General features: G+C 47.5%; 1 protein-coding gene across 2 annotated transcripts in view; it reads right to left on the reverse strand.

Moving 5' to 3' along the window:
• Positions 1–17,330, reverse strand: part of NID1 (nidogen 1) — a 78,837-nt gene that overhangs the window by 26,309 nt on the left and 35,198 nt on the right. For both annotated transcript variants that reach the window (XM_031016756.2, XM_006746081.3), the window contains exons 6-10: positions 15,707–15,958; positions 13,223–13,423; positions 10,694–10,939; positions 9,273–9,416; positions 3,853–3,978 (exon numbers count right to left, since the gene is read on the reverse strand). In XM_031016756.2, the coding sequence (XP_030872616.1) occupies positions 3,853–3,978; positions 9,273–9,416; positions 10,694–10,939; positions 13,223–13,423; positions 15,707–15,958 (969 nt within the window). The remainder of the gene's footprint in view (positions 1–3,852; positions 3,979–9,272; positions 9,417–10,693; positions 10,940–13,222; positions 13,424–15,706; positions 15,959–17,330) is intronic.

Genomic DNA, 17,330 nt, shown 5'->3' on the forward strand with positions numbered 1-17,330 from the left:
GTTCTTCCTCTGTGGGAATTACTTCCCACATGCCAAGCACAGGGAGGCCCAGTAGATGAGCTATTATTCTTTACAGGGTCCCGATGATAGAACTCACAGAACGAGGGCTCAGGAAATGGGTGAGTGACCGAGGGGATGGCCGACAATACCGGCTTGCGCTCTTGCCTCAAGATGGAAGTCAAGGGCTGAGGTCTCGGGGGTATTTTCAATGGCTGGTGCAGGTTCTCTGGGGTTCTCAAGGCACCATTTAGCTTCTGGTTTTAAAGCTCTAAGACCCAGGACAGAATCCTGTCCCTCAGAACGTCAGAACAGAACCCTCTTCCTTCCCTCCAAGGAAGCCCTCCGTGTCTGGATTATCCCAAAGAAGGAGGGCTTCTCCTCTTTCTCCTCCTCACTGAATCTTCCCAAGATTGATTACAGTTTTTCTTGTCTTTGAGAGAGAGAGAGCTCTAAGCACTTTCAGGGGACAGGTCAAGGAGAGGATACTCTTCAAGGGTCCAAATTTCTGTCTGGAAAACAGTTACCCAGATAATACCTAACGAGTTCAAGAACACACTCTGCTTCCTTGGACCCTCCTGTCTTCTCTCCCATCGCCTCGTCTCTAATGCTCTTCTTTTCTCTAGGGTCCCCCTCCACCCCCAACTCCTTCAGCTTAGGCGCCCTAACTTTCAACAAATCAGGGTCCCTCAAAGGTAGGGAAAGTACATGCAGACAAAACCACCAGGAAACGAGTCTCACTCTGCTTTCTTTTCTCTATCTCTTCCTACACATATTTATGCCCTTTATAGCTCGTGGGTGGTCATTTTATAAGTGATGTTCGCTCACGGCCTCATTTTGCTCCATCCTAATTAACAGAGGAGACCCTCCGAACACAGCAAGCACCTATAGGTCTCAACATTCCCTCCTAGCCATTGTTGTCACGCATACGTTTCTATAATCCTCAAATCATTTCTAGAAAAAGGCAATTTATAACTGAATTTTTTACATCACGTTTTTCTTTATGGAAGACCACTTTGCCATGCCAAAAACAATTTGCTTCTTAAAGAAGCTTAAAAAGCCGGCTTGCCATTCCAAATGGTTTAGTTCTACCTGTTTAATTTTTAAAATAAGTGAGGCATTTTTCAGTGAGGTTTCACGTCAGTTAAGAGGGAAAGTCTCTTCCACGGTTCTTGACGGTGAGCACACAGCCCACGGCCCTGGCAGTGTGCTTCAGTTCTCACTCAAACGGAGTTTCTAGATGCTCTTGCTGACGATGATCATTCAGAGAGGGGTGAGGACAGTCAACGGAGGACAGCGGCTACCCCAACAACCTAAGCCATCAGAGGGGACACTGGGGCGCCCCGCTGTGCTTTCCTCAAAGGTTCCCGACCTTGTGGAGCTGGCGATTTCTCTGCAACTCTGATCCCACCCGTTCTAGTAATGGGAAGCTACATGCTGGGAGGGAGGCGGGCTTTCTGGAAAGGACAGCAAACCAGGCTCAAATGAGAATTAAAATTTAACTAGAATTCCAAGCAGACTGTACACTGGGGTTGTGCTTTTTCTAGGGCCTCCTTTTCTGAAGAGAAGCGCAGAAAAGGACCGTGCCCTGAGCTGGAAGGAGCAGAGCAGGCTGGCTGGGCCTGAGCCACTGCCGCCCACCTGTCGGCAGGCCCCCAGAGCCACCCGCAGGCTGCCGGGGGCTGGAAATGAGGCGACGGGAGAGAAGGAGGGAGATGCCAAGAGGGAAGGGCAACTGAGGGAAAGAAGTCACATGTTAAAAGGAGAGAAAGGTATACAGGGTATAAAGAGCTCTAAGGAGGGTGGTTTCCCTACTTACTTTAAGTTCTGAAGATAAGGTCACAAAAGTGAATGATTTACAATAATTTTTCCTAACAACATGACAGGAAGGGAAGGGAGAACACTGGGGGAAGCAAGGCCAAGCCTAAGGCCCTCTTCCTGCCCTGAGGGATGGGCAGGTACATGGTGTTGTGCACTGCACAAAGACACCCATGTGAGGGGTCAATGCAACCTCAAATTTCCCCACATTCTACACCCAGAGCCACGTATCATAGGGCTGTGGCCATGCAGAGGGGGGTTGTCTGTGTCTCCACATAAAGGTGATCTATGGGCTGTTTCCTTTGTGTGAACATACTTTGCACATTCTAATTAACTGTAAAAGTTGGCACGCGGTGGAAAAGAGAAAGGTTGCGGGTTTACAGGAAATGCCAAACAGGGAAGTCCACAGGGCAGCCCCTCCCACACGGGATACCGATCCTCACGGAAAGATCCTTATGTCTGGCCAGCCCACATCCACTGCACGAGCCCCAGCCTTCACAGCACCGGCCTCCTCAACTGTCCCAATTCTCTTCCCTCCCTTCCCTGCTGTGACCTGGAGAAAAACCTTTCCAACCGAGGTTCCTGCGCAGCATACAGCTGTAACGAGGAATTTCGGCAGAGGTGAAACTGCCCATTAGGTGATCCGGTGATGAGCCACAGTGATTTGTTTGAATGCGTTCAAGCAGACTTGGTTTTACCCCGTGAGCCACCTCTCCATGTGGTGAGTCTCAAAGGAGCAGAGTAATAGGGGTGATCCAGTGGCGGATCTTCAGGTGGTTTTCACATTTGTTTCTGAGCAGTGGGATCCACCGTTCAAACACAATCTCACTCAGAATGTGATGTATAGAGAAATGAATGGCTGGAGGTCGGGGTGGAGGACAAATCTGCCCAGGCTCCCATGGATCCTCACTGGCAGCTCCTGAGGGATCTCCAAGGGCTCCGGGGGCGCACAGTAAACCCATGATCCAGTCTGAGGCACTGAGGTCCAGACACGTGAAGTGTCTTCATCAAAATCCAATGCCTCGGAGTAGACATTTGCAACCCCACCTGTCCCCCAGTGAGTGTGCACGTCAGGGATGGTTGGCCACAGAAACCCAGGACGTCACGCCTCACAGCCATCTACCCCAGAACTGCACCCCCCCACCCCCCAGGTCTGAGTCCGGATGTAATGTAAATGGTGCTGTCATGAAAAATAAACGTTCGAATCACCTCCATCTCAAAAAAGCAGGGAAGGAAGTCAGGCCAGATACACAGAAATGGTTGTTCTCTATTGAGAAAGAAAAAGAAGTAACCTTAGCAGAGCTGAAATCTGCACTCTGTGCAAAGGGGACTGGCTTCTCTAAATCCACAGCTGTTTGGGTCACATTCAAAATATGAGAACTGCCTGTTCCTTTCCGCCCTCAAGCCATCACCTCACCCTGGGACCTCGGCAGCCTCATCTGAGCTTCGAGACAGAGCAAACAATGCACGCTAGGCTTCAGTGAGCAGCAAGGAAGGGGCAAGGAGGTGGTTCACTGACGCCATACAAGAAGAATCTGTTTTAAAATTGGGAAGAAATGCTGAGCTCGGATGGCCCATTCAGCATGCTGCCCTCCAGACCCGGAAATCTGCAAGAATCTCTGAACTTAAAATTCTTAGAACCCATAGGTCAAAGTGCTGCAGTAGAAAAAAAGTGGAAAAAATCTAAACAATCTGGCTCTTTGTGGTTGGCCTACCAGCACCAGCCCCCCCCCGAGCACCACCAACCTAAAGCATTATTAGCCCAATGAAGAGCTTCAACTCCCTCCTTTGACAAGGCTAAGAAGTTCTGCTATGACTTGTGGCTTACAATAACGTTGCTTATTCCTTAGACGTATGACCCTCCAGGTGGGTGGAGGGAAGGAATGAAGTCTGATTCATCTTTGTAAACTGCTTCTCCGAATAAAAGCCGGCCCCTGCCATCCCAACCAGGATAATTATCTGGGGCATCACCTTCATCCGCACAGATGCAAACGCACACCATATGAACAAGCGTTTTAAAAGTTACACATAACTTACCCACACACTTTCCCTCCTCTGAAAACTGATAGCCCTCCACACACTCGCAACGGAAGGTTCCAGGGTGATTACTGCAGATTGCGTGGCTCCCACACACCGAGGGCTGTTCTGAACATTCATCGATATCTACAATGAATTTTTTTAAAAAATGCAGACTTTAAAAAAAACTTCAAATATCAGTAAATATAATAAGATAGAAAGCATTTTGGCCTGTAAACGGAAGAGACTCTTAATCTCAGGAAACAAACTGAGGGCTGCTGGAGGGGAAGGGGGTGGGAGGGATGGAGTGGCTGGGTGATGGACATTGGGGAGGGTATGTGCTATGGTGAGCGCTGTGAATTGTGTAAGACTGATGAATCACAGACCTGTACCCCTGAAACAAATAATACATTATATGTTAATTTAAAAAATTTAAAAATTTAAAATAAATAAAACTTTTCTATATTCCAAAAGTAACATTAATATGATTTTTTTCTATTTATTTATTTGTTTGTTTATTCATTTATTTATTTATTGAGGGGGAGAGCAGAGGGAGAGAATCTCAAGCAGACTCTGCGCTGGACGCAAGGCTCCATCTCATGACCCTGAGATCATGAGCTGAGCTGAAACAGAGAATTGGACGCTTAACTGACTGAGCCACCCAGGCGCCCCAGTAAGAGTTTTTTTTTCCTGTGCATAACTTTCGAAAGTGATCCCAAGGCCCTCCTCCTACGTAAACGTGTGCTTCCCCTGCCTCTCCTGGAGTTAATTGCTGACCCTGGGGTTTGCTCACATCAGAATGGCAAGTACACATCAGAAAGCTGTGCAGACAAGTGTCTAGACTGTGAATACGCCTCCCAAAACTACAGAGCGTATTTAAATGTGCTACTTAAAAATACTACCTTTCTCCACTTACAGGTACAAAGTTGAACAATTTAAAGCCTAATTGTGAATTTCTGAATGTTGTCTAGAGCTTAATGCACTAAAAGGAAGCTTGTAAATGAACTAGTAGGGTGATGCCCTCTCATGACAATCATGGGATAATGCAAGACAAAAAACCATATGCTTTGGAGCTGGACATAGCTAGGTTCAAATCCTGCCTCCTTTAGTTACCAGCTTGAGTGGTCTTGGGTAAGTTACTAACTACTCAGCCTCAGTTTCCCCATTGGTAAATGAAGCACAATATTAGTAATCTCGAGGGGTTCTTCTGAGGATTACAGAAATTGGATGTAAGCCAGAGGAGCTCCTAGTATGCTCAAGAAACATAGCTATTATTATAATTTTTAGGGGTTCATCTATACAACCAGCCAAGAGGTTGGATTTGGCCGATTCTAGGGACATGGCCCTCAGATGGCCACTAGGCATCGGGATCCAATCTGTAGCTAACACCACAGCAATGCTGGTTGGCCCAGACAAGAAACCGAGTGAACTCATCATTGCCCTGATTACCTGTCCACTGATGGACTGAAATAAACACAATCACACAAGGTCTTTCCCACGCCAGCCTCATCCTCAGAGTGTATGCAGTTACTTGGGGCATTTCTAGAACCCTGAGACATGGGGACGTCACTTCATGATGGCTGAGATCATACAAGTCCCCTCCTCTTCTCACCCTCCTCCAATGCCTTCATGTTAATCTTTCACACTTGGAAAACAAAGCCTCATGCGTCCACCTCCAAAGGCCAGCCTAGCCCATCTCTTCACTGGTGAGACAAATACCCTGCTGGCCTATTGGACCACATTGCACGACAGAGGCATTTTTGCCACATCAGCCCCAGAGCTTGACCTCTACCCATGCAAAAACCCAAACCAAATGGTATTCAGCTTTTTAAAAATATATTGCAATGCACGATCCTTTGCAACGTTTAAGATATGAGGTCTCACACAAGAGGACCGCTCCGGGCACAGCTGGAAGGTTAGAGAACAAAGCCCCTCCCAAAGCGGCCTCTTCCACGAGCTGGAGCTGGAGTGCGGCTATGGGGATATATCCAGCGAGCATGGACTCCACAGCTCCAGCCCCCAGCAGCTGCTCTGACAACACAGAAGAAAAAAATCAGCCCGGCTTCCAAGGTCTCTGTGCCCTAACTCTCAGAGGACACTCCCAGCCTGTTCAGACTGCAGGGCTCCACAGCTCGGACTCCATTGCCAAAGCACAAGAGCCCAGAGCAATAGTTTTCGATCAAAGGGACAGAGCGAAATCACCCGGGGAAGGGTTCCAAGTTCCAGTCCCTTGGACAGGGAAGCTGTGTGTTTCAAAAAAGCTACTTCAGTGATTGGGAGGGTGATCAATCCCTCACGCCCTACCTAGGGGGACCTGGGGGCCCATGGGATGAGGGAGGGCATGGTCCCCTGGCGCATGAAGATCTAGACCTCCATGACGGTCTCTCTCTCTCTCTCTATATATATAGACCCAAGCAGGGTGACATCTTTTCTGTAGAGCAAGACTCTAGGAGTTTCCCCACTAAAAGCTCACAGTCCTTATAGTGAAATTCTTCCTAATGTCTACTTTAAATCCTTCTGTAAATTGAGGCTAGGACTAATCCTTCCTTTAGTGGACACAGTGAATTGGTGCTAACTGCCCCTCATAAAATATCACAAAATCTGCTTCAAATTTATTGTTCTCATCTCTGGGACAAGATTTCCTTGCACGTAGATCATTATCTAGCCCAACAGGAAAGTCCTAGATTATTTGTGTAATTACTCCTTCCTTTTTTTTTTCAGAGTGGCTACTTTTCACGTATTTTCAACAAATCTGAATTTGCCCCTTTCTCAAGGCCAGGCTCTTTGAGGAGAGGAGTCTCATGATTGATCTGTTAAGGGCCTTGTGTGTACTCAAAATTACTCGAAGAGAGGTTATCCAAAATGATCTCTATAGACTCCCAACTGAGGAATGTATGGGAGTCATTCTGCCAGGCAGCAGAACTCTGCAATTCGTCTGGAAACCTTCTCCAAACTATCTTGGAGGGTCACCGTGCAGCGTCTAGCCAACACCAGGCTTGTTGGGGATGTCATCTATCATTACATCAATGTTACACAAACTGAATTACAAAGGCTCATTCTCATTCTCTTCGAAGTCACTTTCCAGGTCAAAATAACACACAGCATGATTTGCTTAATGCAATTTCCTATCAACAGCCTAACGCCTCAATGCATTAACACTCCGAGGCATGTTCTAGTGACCCCGAACAAAAAGTAGCCTGACTGGGAATATCCTCACATTCCATGGTGCTAATCTGCCAGAACGGAGACTAACCAGAGAACAAAGGCAAGTTCACACATGAGCACCTATCTCCCTGAGAGCACCAGAGGGTTTTCTATGATAGCAACAGATTATGTAAGGTATGGCTGGTTGTGCCTTGGGAAGTGAAGCAAGCGCTCCTGCTACAATCTGCTCAGGTACGAAGAGTGGAAGAATTAGCCAGAGCTCATGGTTCAGCAGCAGCGGGTTGGGGCATCTCCATGCTTTACCCACATTGGGTTGGCTTATGAAGTTGAAGCAGGGCCACATAGAAACTAAGGAGGTATATGCTTCCAGCAGAGAAGTGAGGGAGCCCCATCCCTGCATGGTGTCCGTCACCATCTTCCTGGCTCTGCTCTCTCTCTCTCTCTCTCTCTCACACACACACACACACACACACACACACACACTACCATGCTGTTTCAAACTGGCCTGAGCCAGGTCAGCCATTCAAGACTGTTGGGCTATTTGGGGAAATTCTGGAAAACTCTGATGATTAGAGGCAAGTAGGAACTCTGTCCCCCTCCCAGTTGCATGTTACAATGAAGGTGAGCATCGGATTGAATTCCACCACCTGTACAAAGCCATCAGCAGGCTGGCTAAATGGTTATACAGTCTGCTCCTGTAAGTGCAAGTTCCTGCTCCCCACTATTTCAGATGCCCCAGTGAGCACCTCACTCTGAGACAAATACAGCAACATACTGACAGTAGGATCTGCCAACCTCTATGTTAAATCAGCACATGAAATCTGCCACTAATCAGAGGGCTGGATGCCAGACCTAAGGCACTGTCCTCCAGTTTCAAGGCTCACCAGATTCTCAGACCCCAGTCATTCAAGGGGACTGCTCACCTTTCTGGCAAACATACATGTGCATGCCACTCTTTCACTGGGGGAACTTCCTTCTAGCATCTCCTACATCTGCTAGCGAGCCCTCTGTTGCAGATTTAGGCGGCTCTGGTTGAAGGCTTGACATTCCTGCACTCGTTGCCTCTGTGGATGGACTCTTCACTGAGTCAGGCATCAACTAACTGGCCCTTGGTAGTGGACTGACACTTAGTCACAAATGCAGAAATACCGGCTGTCATGGCTCAGTATTCAAAATTAAATTATAATTAGGGGCGCCTGGGTAGCTCAGTTGGTTAAGCATCTGCCTTCGGCTCGGGTCGTGATCCCAGGGTCCCAGGATGGAGTCCCGCGTCGGGCTCCCTGCTCAGCGGGGAGTCTGCTTCTCCCTCTGCCCCTCCCCCTCTCTTTCTCTCTCTCATGCTCGCTCTCTCTCAAATAAATTCTTTAAAATAAATAAATAAATTGTAATCAGATAAGTTCAGTGGGAAGGCAGCAAAACACGCATGTGTTAGACAGACTCAAGTTCCAATGTTCCAGTGTCACTGGCTCACTTTGATGAGCCGCAGTGTTTCTCAGCTACAGAAACGGGAATGAACCTGCCACCCAGTGGAATGGCCACTCTCAATATAAATATATAAATAAGCCACAATAACAGGGTCGGCAAGGACGTGGGCCAAGGGCAACCCTTGTGTGCTGTTGGTGGGAACGGTACAGCTGCCGTGGGGAACACTGTGGAGTGTCTTCAAAAAATCACACATGGAATCACGCTATGACCCAGCAATTCCACTTCTGAGTATATGCCCCCAAAGACTTGAAAGCAGGGGTTCACATAGGTATTTGTACACCCATGTTCATAGCAGCATTATTCACACTAGCCAAAAAAATCGAAGCAACCCAAGGATCCACAGACAGACAAGTGAATTAAAAAAAATGGTAGTGTGCGCACACAATGGAATGTGATTCCCGCCTTAAGAAGGAAGTTAGTTCTGACCCAGGCTACCACGTGGATGAGCCTTGAGGACATTATGCTCAGTGAAATAAGCCAGTCACGGAAGGACAAGAACTGTGTAATGCCACTCGATGAGGTACATAGAGGGGTCACATTCATAGACAGAAAGTAGAATGGTGGTGGCCAGGGGCTGGAGGGACAAGGGAATGGGGAGCTGTTGTTTAACGGGGACAGAGTTTCAGTTCTACAAGATGACTGTAGGAACCCCAGGTGTGGGGCTCGGCACGTCCCCCAGTGCTTCCCTCACCCCTGCAACCTCGCTTCACCCGGCCCTCTGGTTTGCAGACTCCAGACACCTCCTCCTAGCCTCTTCCCCAGCCCCCACAAGTCAGAAGGGATGGCTGTACCAGAGCAGGTCCTTCCATCCCCTCGGAAGCCGATGGAGCACTCGCAGGTGAACTGAACCCCGGGACCAGGGCGACAGGCCGCGTTGGTATCACAGCCGTGAGTGCCGATGTAGCAAGGATTCTGCAGGGCATCCGGGGAGCCGTCTGTGAAGGAGAGACAAGGAGGCCAAGTGAGTAATTCAGGAACGCCTGCAGGTTTCCTCCTTCCACAGAAAGTAAGGTCCAGCTGATGACCCAGAGAACGGCAGAGGGCCCCGGAACAAGAAACCAGCCGACTCCTGTGCCACCCTGGGGCAGGATCAGCAAACCACGTCCCTCCAGATCCATGCCTGTTCTTGTAAATAAAGTTTTATTGGAAACCAGCCACATCCATTCACTTGCATATAGTCTACGGCTGCTTTTGTGCCACAATGGCAGAACTGAGATCTTCAGACACCGTAGAGCTGGAAAAGCCTAGAATGTTTACTGCCGAGCCTTTTAAGAAAAAAAAAATGTATCACCCCTGATGCCTAGAGCCAGTGTTGTCAAAGGAGGAAGAAAGACACCTGCCCTCCTTCTGCTTTATGGAGCAAAGCAAGGACAAATGTGGTGAGCTGGAGAGGTGACCTGGGTATGCAGGGAGCACTAAAAAGAACTGGAAAAGAGAACTCTAGACCCTAATGCCAGACCCCAAATATACAGAGCCCATGGGGCTAGAAGATTCGGGTGATGTGGAGTCTGACACCGGGACGGCATGCTAGCTCTCCAAACACCAGCACCTTGCATGCAGCCAGAAGCACCCACAGACCAGACCTCAGCGCCAGCAATGTGCTACCACAGGACGGGGGGTGCTGTAGGCTCCGTACCTGACCTTCATCAGACTTTATTTAGATCTCCTCAGACCCTGAGCTGAGCATTCCCAAGGCTGAGCATGAGTGTTCGAAATGCGCTGCCAAAGCCAGCCATAGCCTTCGGATGGTCTGCTCTGGAAGGTACCTCAATGGGTTAGCATTCTTCACTCCACCCCACACAGAGATGTGTAAGTTTTAAGAATCATAGATGGCAACATTATTTATCTCTGTCAGGACATACTCTAGCATCCTCTTCTTCTTACTGAGAGTAAAAGATGAAAAACAACACATGCCAGGGGCGCCTGGGTGGCTCAGTTGGTTAAGCGACTGCCTTCGGCTCAGGTCATGATCCTGGAGTCCCGGGATCGAGTCCCGCATCGGGCTCCCTGCTCGGCGGGGGGTCTGCTTCTCCCTCTGACCTTCCTCCTTCTCATGCTCTCTGTCTCTCATTCTCTCTCTCTCAAATAAATAAATAAAATCTTTAAAAAAAAAAAACCACACACACACACAAAAAAGAAAAACAACACATGCCAGAGGAGACACAGATGTGCAGGCAGACACACAATGCCCAATGTGAGCTGCCATTCCTACCCCTCACGGGACCGATGGAGTTGCTTAGAGCATAGCGCAGGATCTTCTCCTCCTGGTTGTACAGGACAAACACGCTGTCCACTGAAAGCTGCTGGGTGCTGGGCAGGGCCGGCTGGGAGGTGTCGTGGGCGCATTCCTGGAAGGTGATGGTCTGGCGCCACTGGTAAGTGTAGATGTTGGAAGGGGCAGCGCCATCTTGCTCAGGCTCCATCACAGTGTACTCCCGCATGGAGGAGGAGGTGATCACTGGGATGTGGTGTGGGGGGAAGAAAGGAGACAAGGCAGGGCAACAAACGAGGCAAGAGGTTTAGTCAAGGGCTTTAAAACCATGGGCAGTATTCCCAGCCCAGATGAGAGATCAGATGGAACGGATTACGTAAGACCGCTAATTTCTGTGTTGGGACTCGTTGTGCTACCTAGATTTCCCACACTATTATGGTATTGTTTGCATTAGTAGTATTTACTGCTTTCTCTCATCAAGTGCTCTTTGTAAGTTCTGAAGCCACCCAGAACCAACCCAGAGATTAAGGTCCAGTGGAAAGGGCACATGCTTGAAAGCAGATACACCTGAACTGACACCACCACTCACAAGGTGTGCGTTCGCAGGCCGGTTACAACTTTTTTAGCCGCCATTTCTTTTACAGCATGGGTTGGGGTGAGAATGACATACGTGTGTAAAATTTCTGGACCCACGCAGGCTAATACTACTAAGATAAACTACCATTTATAGAGCACTGACCCTGTAACTAGCAGAGAGCTAACAGCTTTATATAGATTATCTCACTTGAGATTCAATAAATAGTGGTGGCTATGTATCACCCTAGATGAAGCAGTTCTCTGATACAAAAAAAAAAAAAAAATGAGACACTAAATGGGTTTCAGTAGCCAATTTCTGAAAAATTACTATAATGCCATGAGCAAACCTCAACAGAGGAGAAGAGAGACAGTCTTCCCGCTCAGGAGAGAGCTTGCTTTTCACCCATACGATGAAACTCTCAACGTCCTATTTAAAAAATAAATAAATAAAAAAGAATAAAAGGCTCTTTATATTTGTGTGCTCTGCTGTAGTTCATAACAAAAGCCAGAGGATAAATAAAAGATTAATGTAAGCTGCCTCTTGTCCAGCTCCCACGTGCTGTGCTGCCAGAAACGCCAGCTGGTCGCAGGCCGACGGCAGACTGGGATCCTGCTGCTCACTCCACCTCCGGGCCACCAACCCTCGGGGTCCCCGGAAGAGCCCAATCAAGCCACAGAGCGTGGTAATTAGTATGACCTCTCCGGATGGCGACTTAATGAGAGCCTTTAAAAAGTTCCTATTGTTTGGCTCAGCAACTCTACTTCTAGGAATTGAATCTTAGAAAAGAATCAGAAATTTGGTCAAGATTTATGATGAAGATGGTCCTTTCAACTCATTATGGGATGGGAAAATTGGAAATAACTTAAGCTTTAGAAAATAGAATGGTTTAAATTAATAGCCATATAAGACAATCGTGCAGATTCATTAAAAAGTGTTTTCAAAGCCTACTGAATGAAACTATAAAATATTCAGGATTTGAAATTAACTGGAAAATGAAGATATAATAATGGGGTATAACTGCAACTTTATTTAAATAAAAACTATACACCTGACTGTAGAGCACATAATAATATTGCATCAATGTGAAGTTTCCTGACTGTGAACGTTGCACTGTGGCCACATAAGAGAATGTTCTTGTTCTTAAGAAAAATGGGTGAATTATTTAGGGGGTGGAGGATCACAATGACTACAATTTACTTTCAAAAAAATGTATTATTTGCAAGATATATATATATATGAGAATGATAAAATAAATATGGCAAAATGTTAACAATTGGTGGAAGTGAATAAATGGCAGATGGAAATTGTGCTACTTTCAACTCTTGTGTAAGTTTGAAATTATTTAAAATAGTAAATTAAAATACGGATATATACATATATACATATGTACATATATTTACATATAGATGTAATAGCCACGCTGTACATTACAACCCTAGAACTTATAAGATCTATGTTGAAATATTATATTTATATATGTTGGGTTTTTTTTTTTTAAGATTTTTATTTTTAAGTAATCTCTACACCCAAGGTGGGGCTTGAATCCTCAAATCCACACCCCAAAATCAAGAGTCCCACGCTCCCCGCCCTCCACCAGCCAGGCGCCTCTACTGGGGTATTTTATATATAAATGGGGGAAAGGCTGAAAGGAAATAATTTAAACCTAATATTAATTATGTCCCAGTTCTACCATTATGCTTAATTTCTTCACACTAATTTTCTATTAGTGTGTACTATGACTGTAATTAGGGGAAAAGGTGATTTTAATAAGCTAGTGCCAGTCTATTTCCCGCTAGGAAGCCCAGGGGATGGCCCGGGCCAACAGTGGGTCGGTCTGGAGTCAGTGGGGAGCTGGGGCTGTCCCCCCAACCCTCCCACCCCACCGCTCCACCCCTCCCCCTCACCCCTGACTCCCTTACTCCCTCACCCCCCACGCGGCGCTGGCGGCTCACCCCCACGGGAGTAGTGGTAGAGCTCCGTGTAGGGCTCGATGTGCACCGAGGAGCCAAACGGGATATGGGGCACGCGGCCCTCCAGCTCCGTGTCGATGGTCAGGTGTCCGTGCTCGTCGATGCCGCTGAACTGCTGCTTGATGGTCAGCTTGCCCGGGGACCCCACGAAGGTCACCTCGGCCTGACGGGTGAACTCGCCTCCTGGAAAGCAAGGTCAGTCATTCTGCCGTCTGGGGAGCCCCCTCATGTCAGCCCTAGGCTGGGGGTGCTGCTTATGAAGGAGGCTCGCACCTCCTCCATGGGTGCTTTAGTTTGGTTGGGAGAAACGGAGCTGGTGACGCTGAGCACAGAGCCGGGACATGCACGTGGCCCAGCTGAGTCGTGCGCAGAGGAGAGAAGCTGCTTCCCTGCCCCGCACCAGCTTCTGAGATGGGGCTGGCTCAGGAATAGTGCTGGAAAAAGCAAAGGTCTAGAGTTTGACTCCCAGCTGTGCTAGGTACTGACTGAGCACGTTACCTAACCCCCCGAGCCTCCATTTCTCGATGATAAAAGACGGATACAGGCTACTTTGTGGAAACTAGATGAGATAAAGTATGTTAAAAAAGTGCTCTGTCAAATGTCAGTGATGGTGACGACTGTTGTAACAGGTTAGCGTGCTGGTCAGGATGGGTGGGTTGCTCAGGGCAAAGCACCACCGGTCCCAGAAACCACCTGGGGAGCACCCACAATGGGTGTTGGCTCAGCAGCTCCCCTTGGTCTGCACATATAATATGTGACAATTATATGAAATTTAAATTTTAGTGCCCATTAGTAAAGTTTCATTAGAACACAGCCACACTTACTCATTTACATATTATCTACGGTTGCTTTCGCTCTGCAATGACTTAACAGAGTTGAGGAATTACAACAGAGACCGTACAGACTAGAATACTGAGGCAAAGCAAAGATTTACTATCTGCCCCTTGGCAGAAAGTGTGACAACTTCTGCTTTATAGTAAGGACCCGAGTCCCAGGCAGATATCCAGGCGCTAATCCAGGTCCTGGGGCCGTTAAGGACCACTGTAGTAACAGAGATTTGCTGGGGCAGGGAATTTGCCAAGTCTCCCTCGGTCCTGCTGACCCTGACGTTGTCACATCAGATATCACCAGTTTAAATCAACCCACAGACAAAGCAACACCAATATGAAAAGCTGCGCAGGGAAGAAGTAGCGTCTGTGGGTCTGACTGCAAAGCGCAGCTGTGTCTGCAAAGGAAGGCGCACATTTGCACGAGAATATGAACCCGGTTGTAATGCTCAGGATGTATATATGTGCCTGAGGGATAGAGGGAAAAAATATTAGGCCATACATTTGATATCTTACAGGGAAGGCCACCCTTTTGCAAATATATATCCGCTCCTTTCTTAAAATGGCCACATTTCAGGAGGCTATGTATTTATGCTCTGGAACTTTTGGAGGGTTACCCTTGCAAAGCCTAGAGACCCTGCTTCATGGTGTTTCCGCAATAAAGCCGTGGCTGAGACTCAGCGAGGCAAGGCAGTGGGGAGAAAGCAGATCTAGTCAGAGGCAGCAATGGGTTCCTGTGACCCAGAACAAGCTCCAGGTCCTGCGAGTGCCCGGGGAGGAAGGACACAGTCTCTTGCACCCAGGCTGTTCCTGGAAAGGGCCTCCAGCATGCACAGGGGAGCTGGGCTCAGCAGAATGTGGGAGGGGCCACGGCCACACTATGGAAACGTTCCCCCGACCATCTGCCCACGTGTCCGCTAAAGACTGAACTGTCCCTGACAGGGCGCAGCCTCTAAGAAGCTCCAAGGAAAGTCAGGTTTTCTAAGACTTGGGAGGATTGTGTTTATCAGGCTTGATTTTCCAGCTAGAAATGACAGGATTCTTTTCTCCAAGCAGATACTGAAGCAATGTCAAATATCAAATCAGGTTGGTTGGGAATGTGGAGGCAGGCATGAGAAACAGAATGAGGGAAACTGGGACAGCCCCACACTTCAGGGGGTGAGGCTGTATGAGATGACCCCATTTGCTCTGCTGGAGACTTCTGAATCTCCACCATGAAATCACTCCCTGATGAAAATGCAATTCTAGGGCGCCTGGGTGGCTCAGTTGGTTAAGCGACTGCCTTCGGCTCAGGTCATGATCCTGGAGTCCCGGGATCGAGTCCCGCATCGGGCTCCCTGCTCGGCAGGGAGCCTGCGTCTCCCTCTGACCCTCCCCCCTCTCATGTGCTCTCTCTCTCTCTCTCATTCTGTCTCAAATAAATAAATAAAATCTTTAAAAAAAAAAAAAAAAGAAAATGCAATTCTAGATAGCCTTAATGAGCACACACTAATGAAAAATATTAGTGATGATTTTACCTCAACATCTTTCGGGAGCCACAAAATGCCCATCAGTAAGTTGCCTGCAGATGTCGAGTTCCCTTTCCATTCACCCCCAGGTTCCCCAGGCACCACTAATTGTAGTATCTGAGGTGAATTACCTGTGATGCTGAACCCATTCTTGAACCCATCCTGTTCCACCGCAAACATCCATCCAATGATGCCTCCGACAGGGGCCAGAGGAAGCAGAGAATAGCCAACGGTCTCTGGAATGGTGCTGATGGCTGTGTAGGAGCGTCCGTGGTTCATCACCACATAAGAGTGGAGGTCGGTGTTCTCAAAGACGACGGGGACGGGGCTGTTCCCCACAAAGATCGTTCCTTTCACCTTGCCATTAACTCGCTGGGGGGAACCTGAGCAAGAAACAAAAGAAGCCAGCTTCTTCAAAAAGAATAACATGCCTGGGAGGATCTGTACCTATAAAGCAAAGAGGCAGAACAGCATTGGGGTAAAGGGCTTTGGGTTAAGTCAAAGCAGTTGTTCTCAAGAGGACAATACCCACGACTGTCTGTGAGCCTTAGAAATTCCAACGTCCTGCTTCTCTCCCATGCTGACCGATAACAGCACGGAAGTAGCTCCAACGCGAGCCACTGTGTGATAGAGGAAATTCAGGGACAAATAAAATAATCTCAGGAGAAGAACAGTGTCATGGGTGATCTAGAACTAGGTGGTCCTATCACTGATCACTTTTGAGTGTATAAGGGACAGAATTAGGAATTTCGCTGGGACAGGGGGCCAAAATGGATGGTCCTTGGGGATCTGGGCCACTTGGCAGCCTGATCTATCACACATCTTCATACGCAGCTCTGGCTCAAATATGGTTCTCTCACTGAGGGTGAGGACGGTCAGTCTGGGTCCTGGAGCTTCATTCGGCCCAAGCTGCAACAGACATGAGCACTGCTGGTATCACTCGGCACACAAACATGGCCAACGGCCCAGGACTGGCTCGCATAGACGGGGGTGTGTTCGTGGTTGATTGTTCCATTCAGACAACTGGGAAAGATGCGAAACCTACTATGGAAATTTAAAAGCTTTCTCCATAAATTACCGAATAATATATAGAGAATACTATTTTTGTTTTAAAAACACATTAATAATAAATGTTAGCGTGTACCTTGGGGAAAATACCAGAAGAGATATACCCAAAAACTGCTAACAGGGGTTAACTCAGGGCAATACAGTAAACTTTCATTTTCTATAATATATGCCTCTATGTTTTGTGAATATCTATAGCTTACATATATTCCTGTTTAATCAGGAAAATGTAAGATCTAAAGAAATGAAGTCATTCTTGTATTCAAATAAGAAAACTGAAGGTTACCATATGACCCAGAAATTCCAACTCCTAGGTATATTCCCAAGAGAACAGGAAACCTAGGTCCACACAAAAACTTGTACACAAATGTTCTTAGTAGCATTATTCATCATGGCCAGAATGTCCATCGCTTGGTATAACCACGCAATGGAACATGTAGCTAGAAAAAAGGACGAAGTACTGACACGTGCCAAAATGCGGATGGACCTTGAAAACACCATGCTAAGTGAAAGAAGTCAGACACAGATGGTCACATATCTTATGATTCCATGGAATGAAATGGAAATATTTCAGAAGAGGACAACCCTCAGTGAGAGGAAGTAGATCAGTTGTGGACAGGGGCAGGGGCCTGGGGAACTGAGAATGACTGCTAGCGGATACAGTGTTTCTTTCTGGACTGATAAAAATGT

This window comes from Leptonychotes weddellii, chromosome 6 (assembly GCF_054177405.1).
Source record: "Leptonychotes weddellii isolate Sample4059 chromosome 6, ASM5417740v2, whole genome shotgun sequence".
Lineage (NCBI taxonomy): Eukaryota > Metazoa > Chordata > Mammalia > Carnivora > Phocidae > Leptonychotes > Leptonychotes weddellii.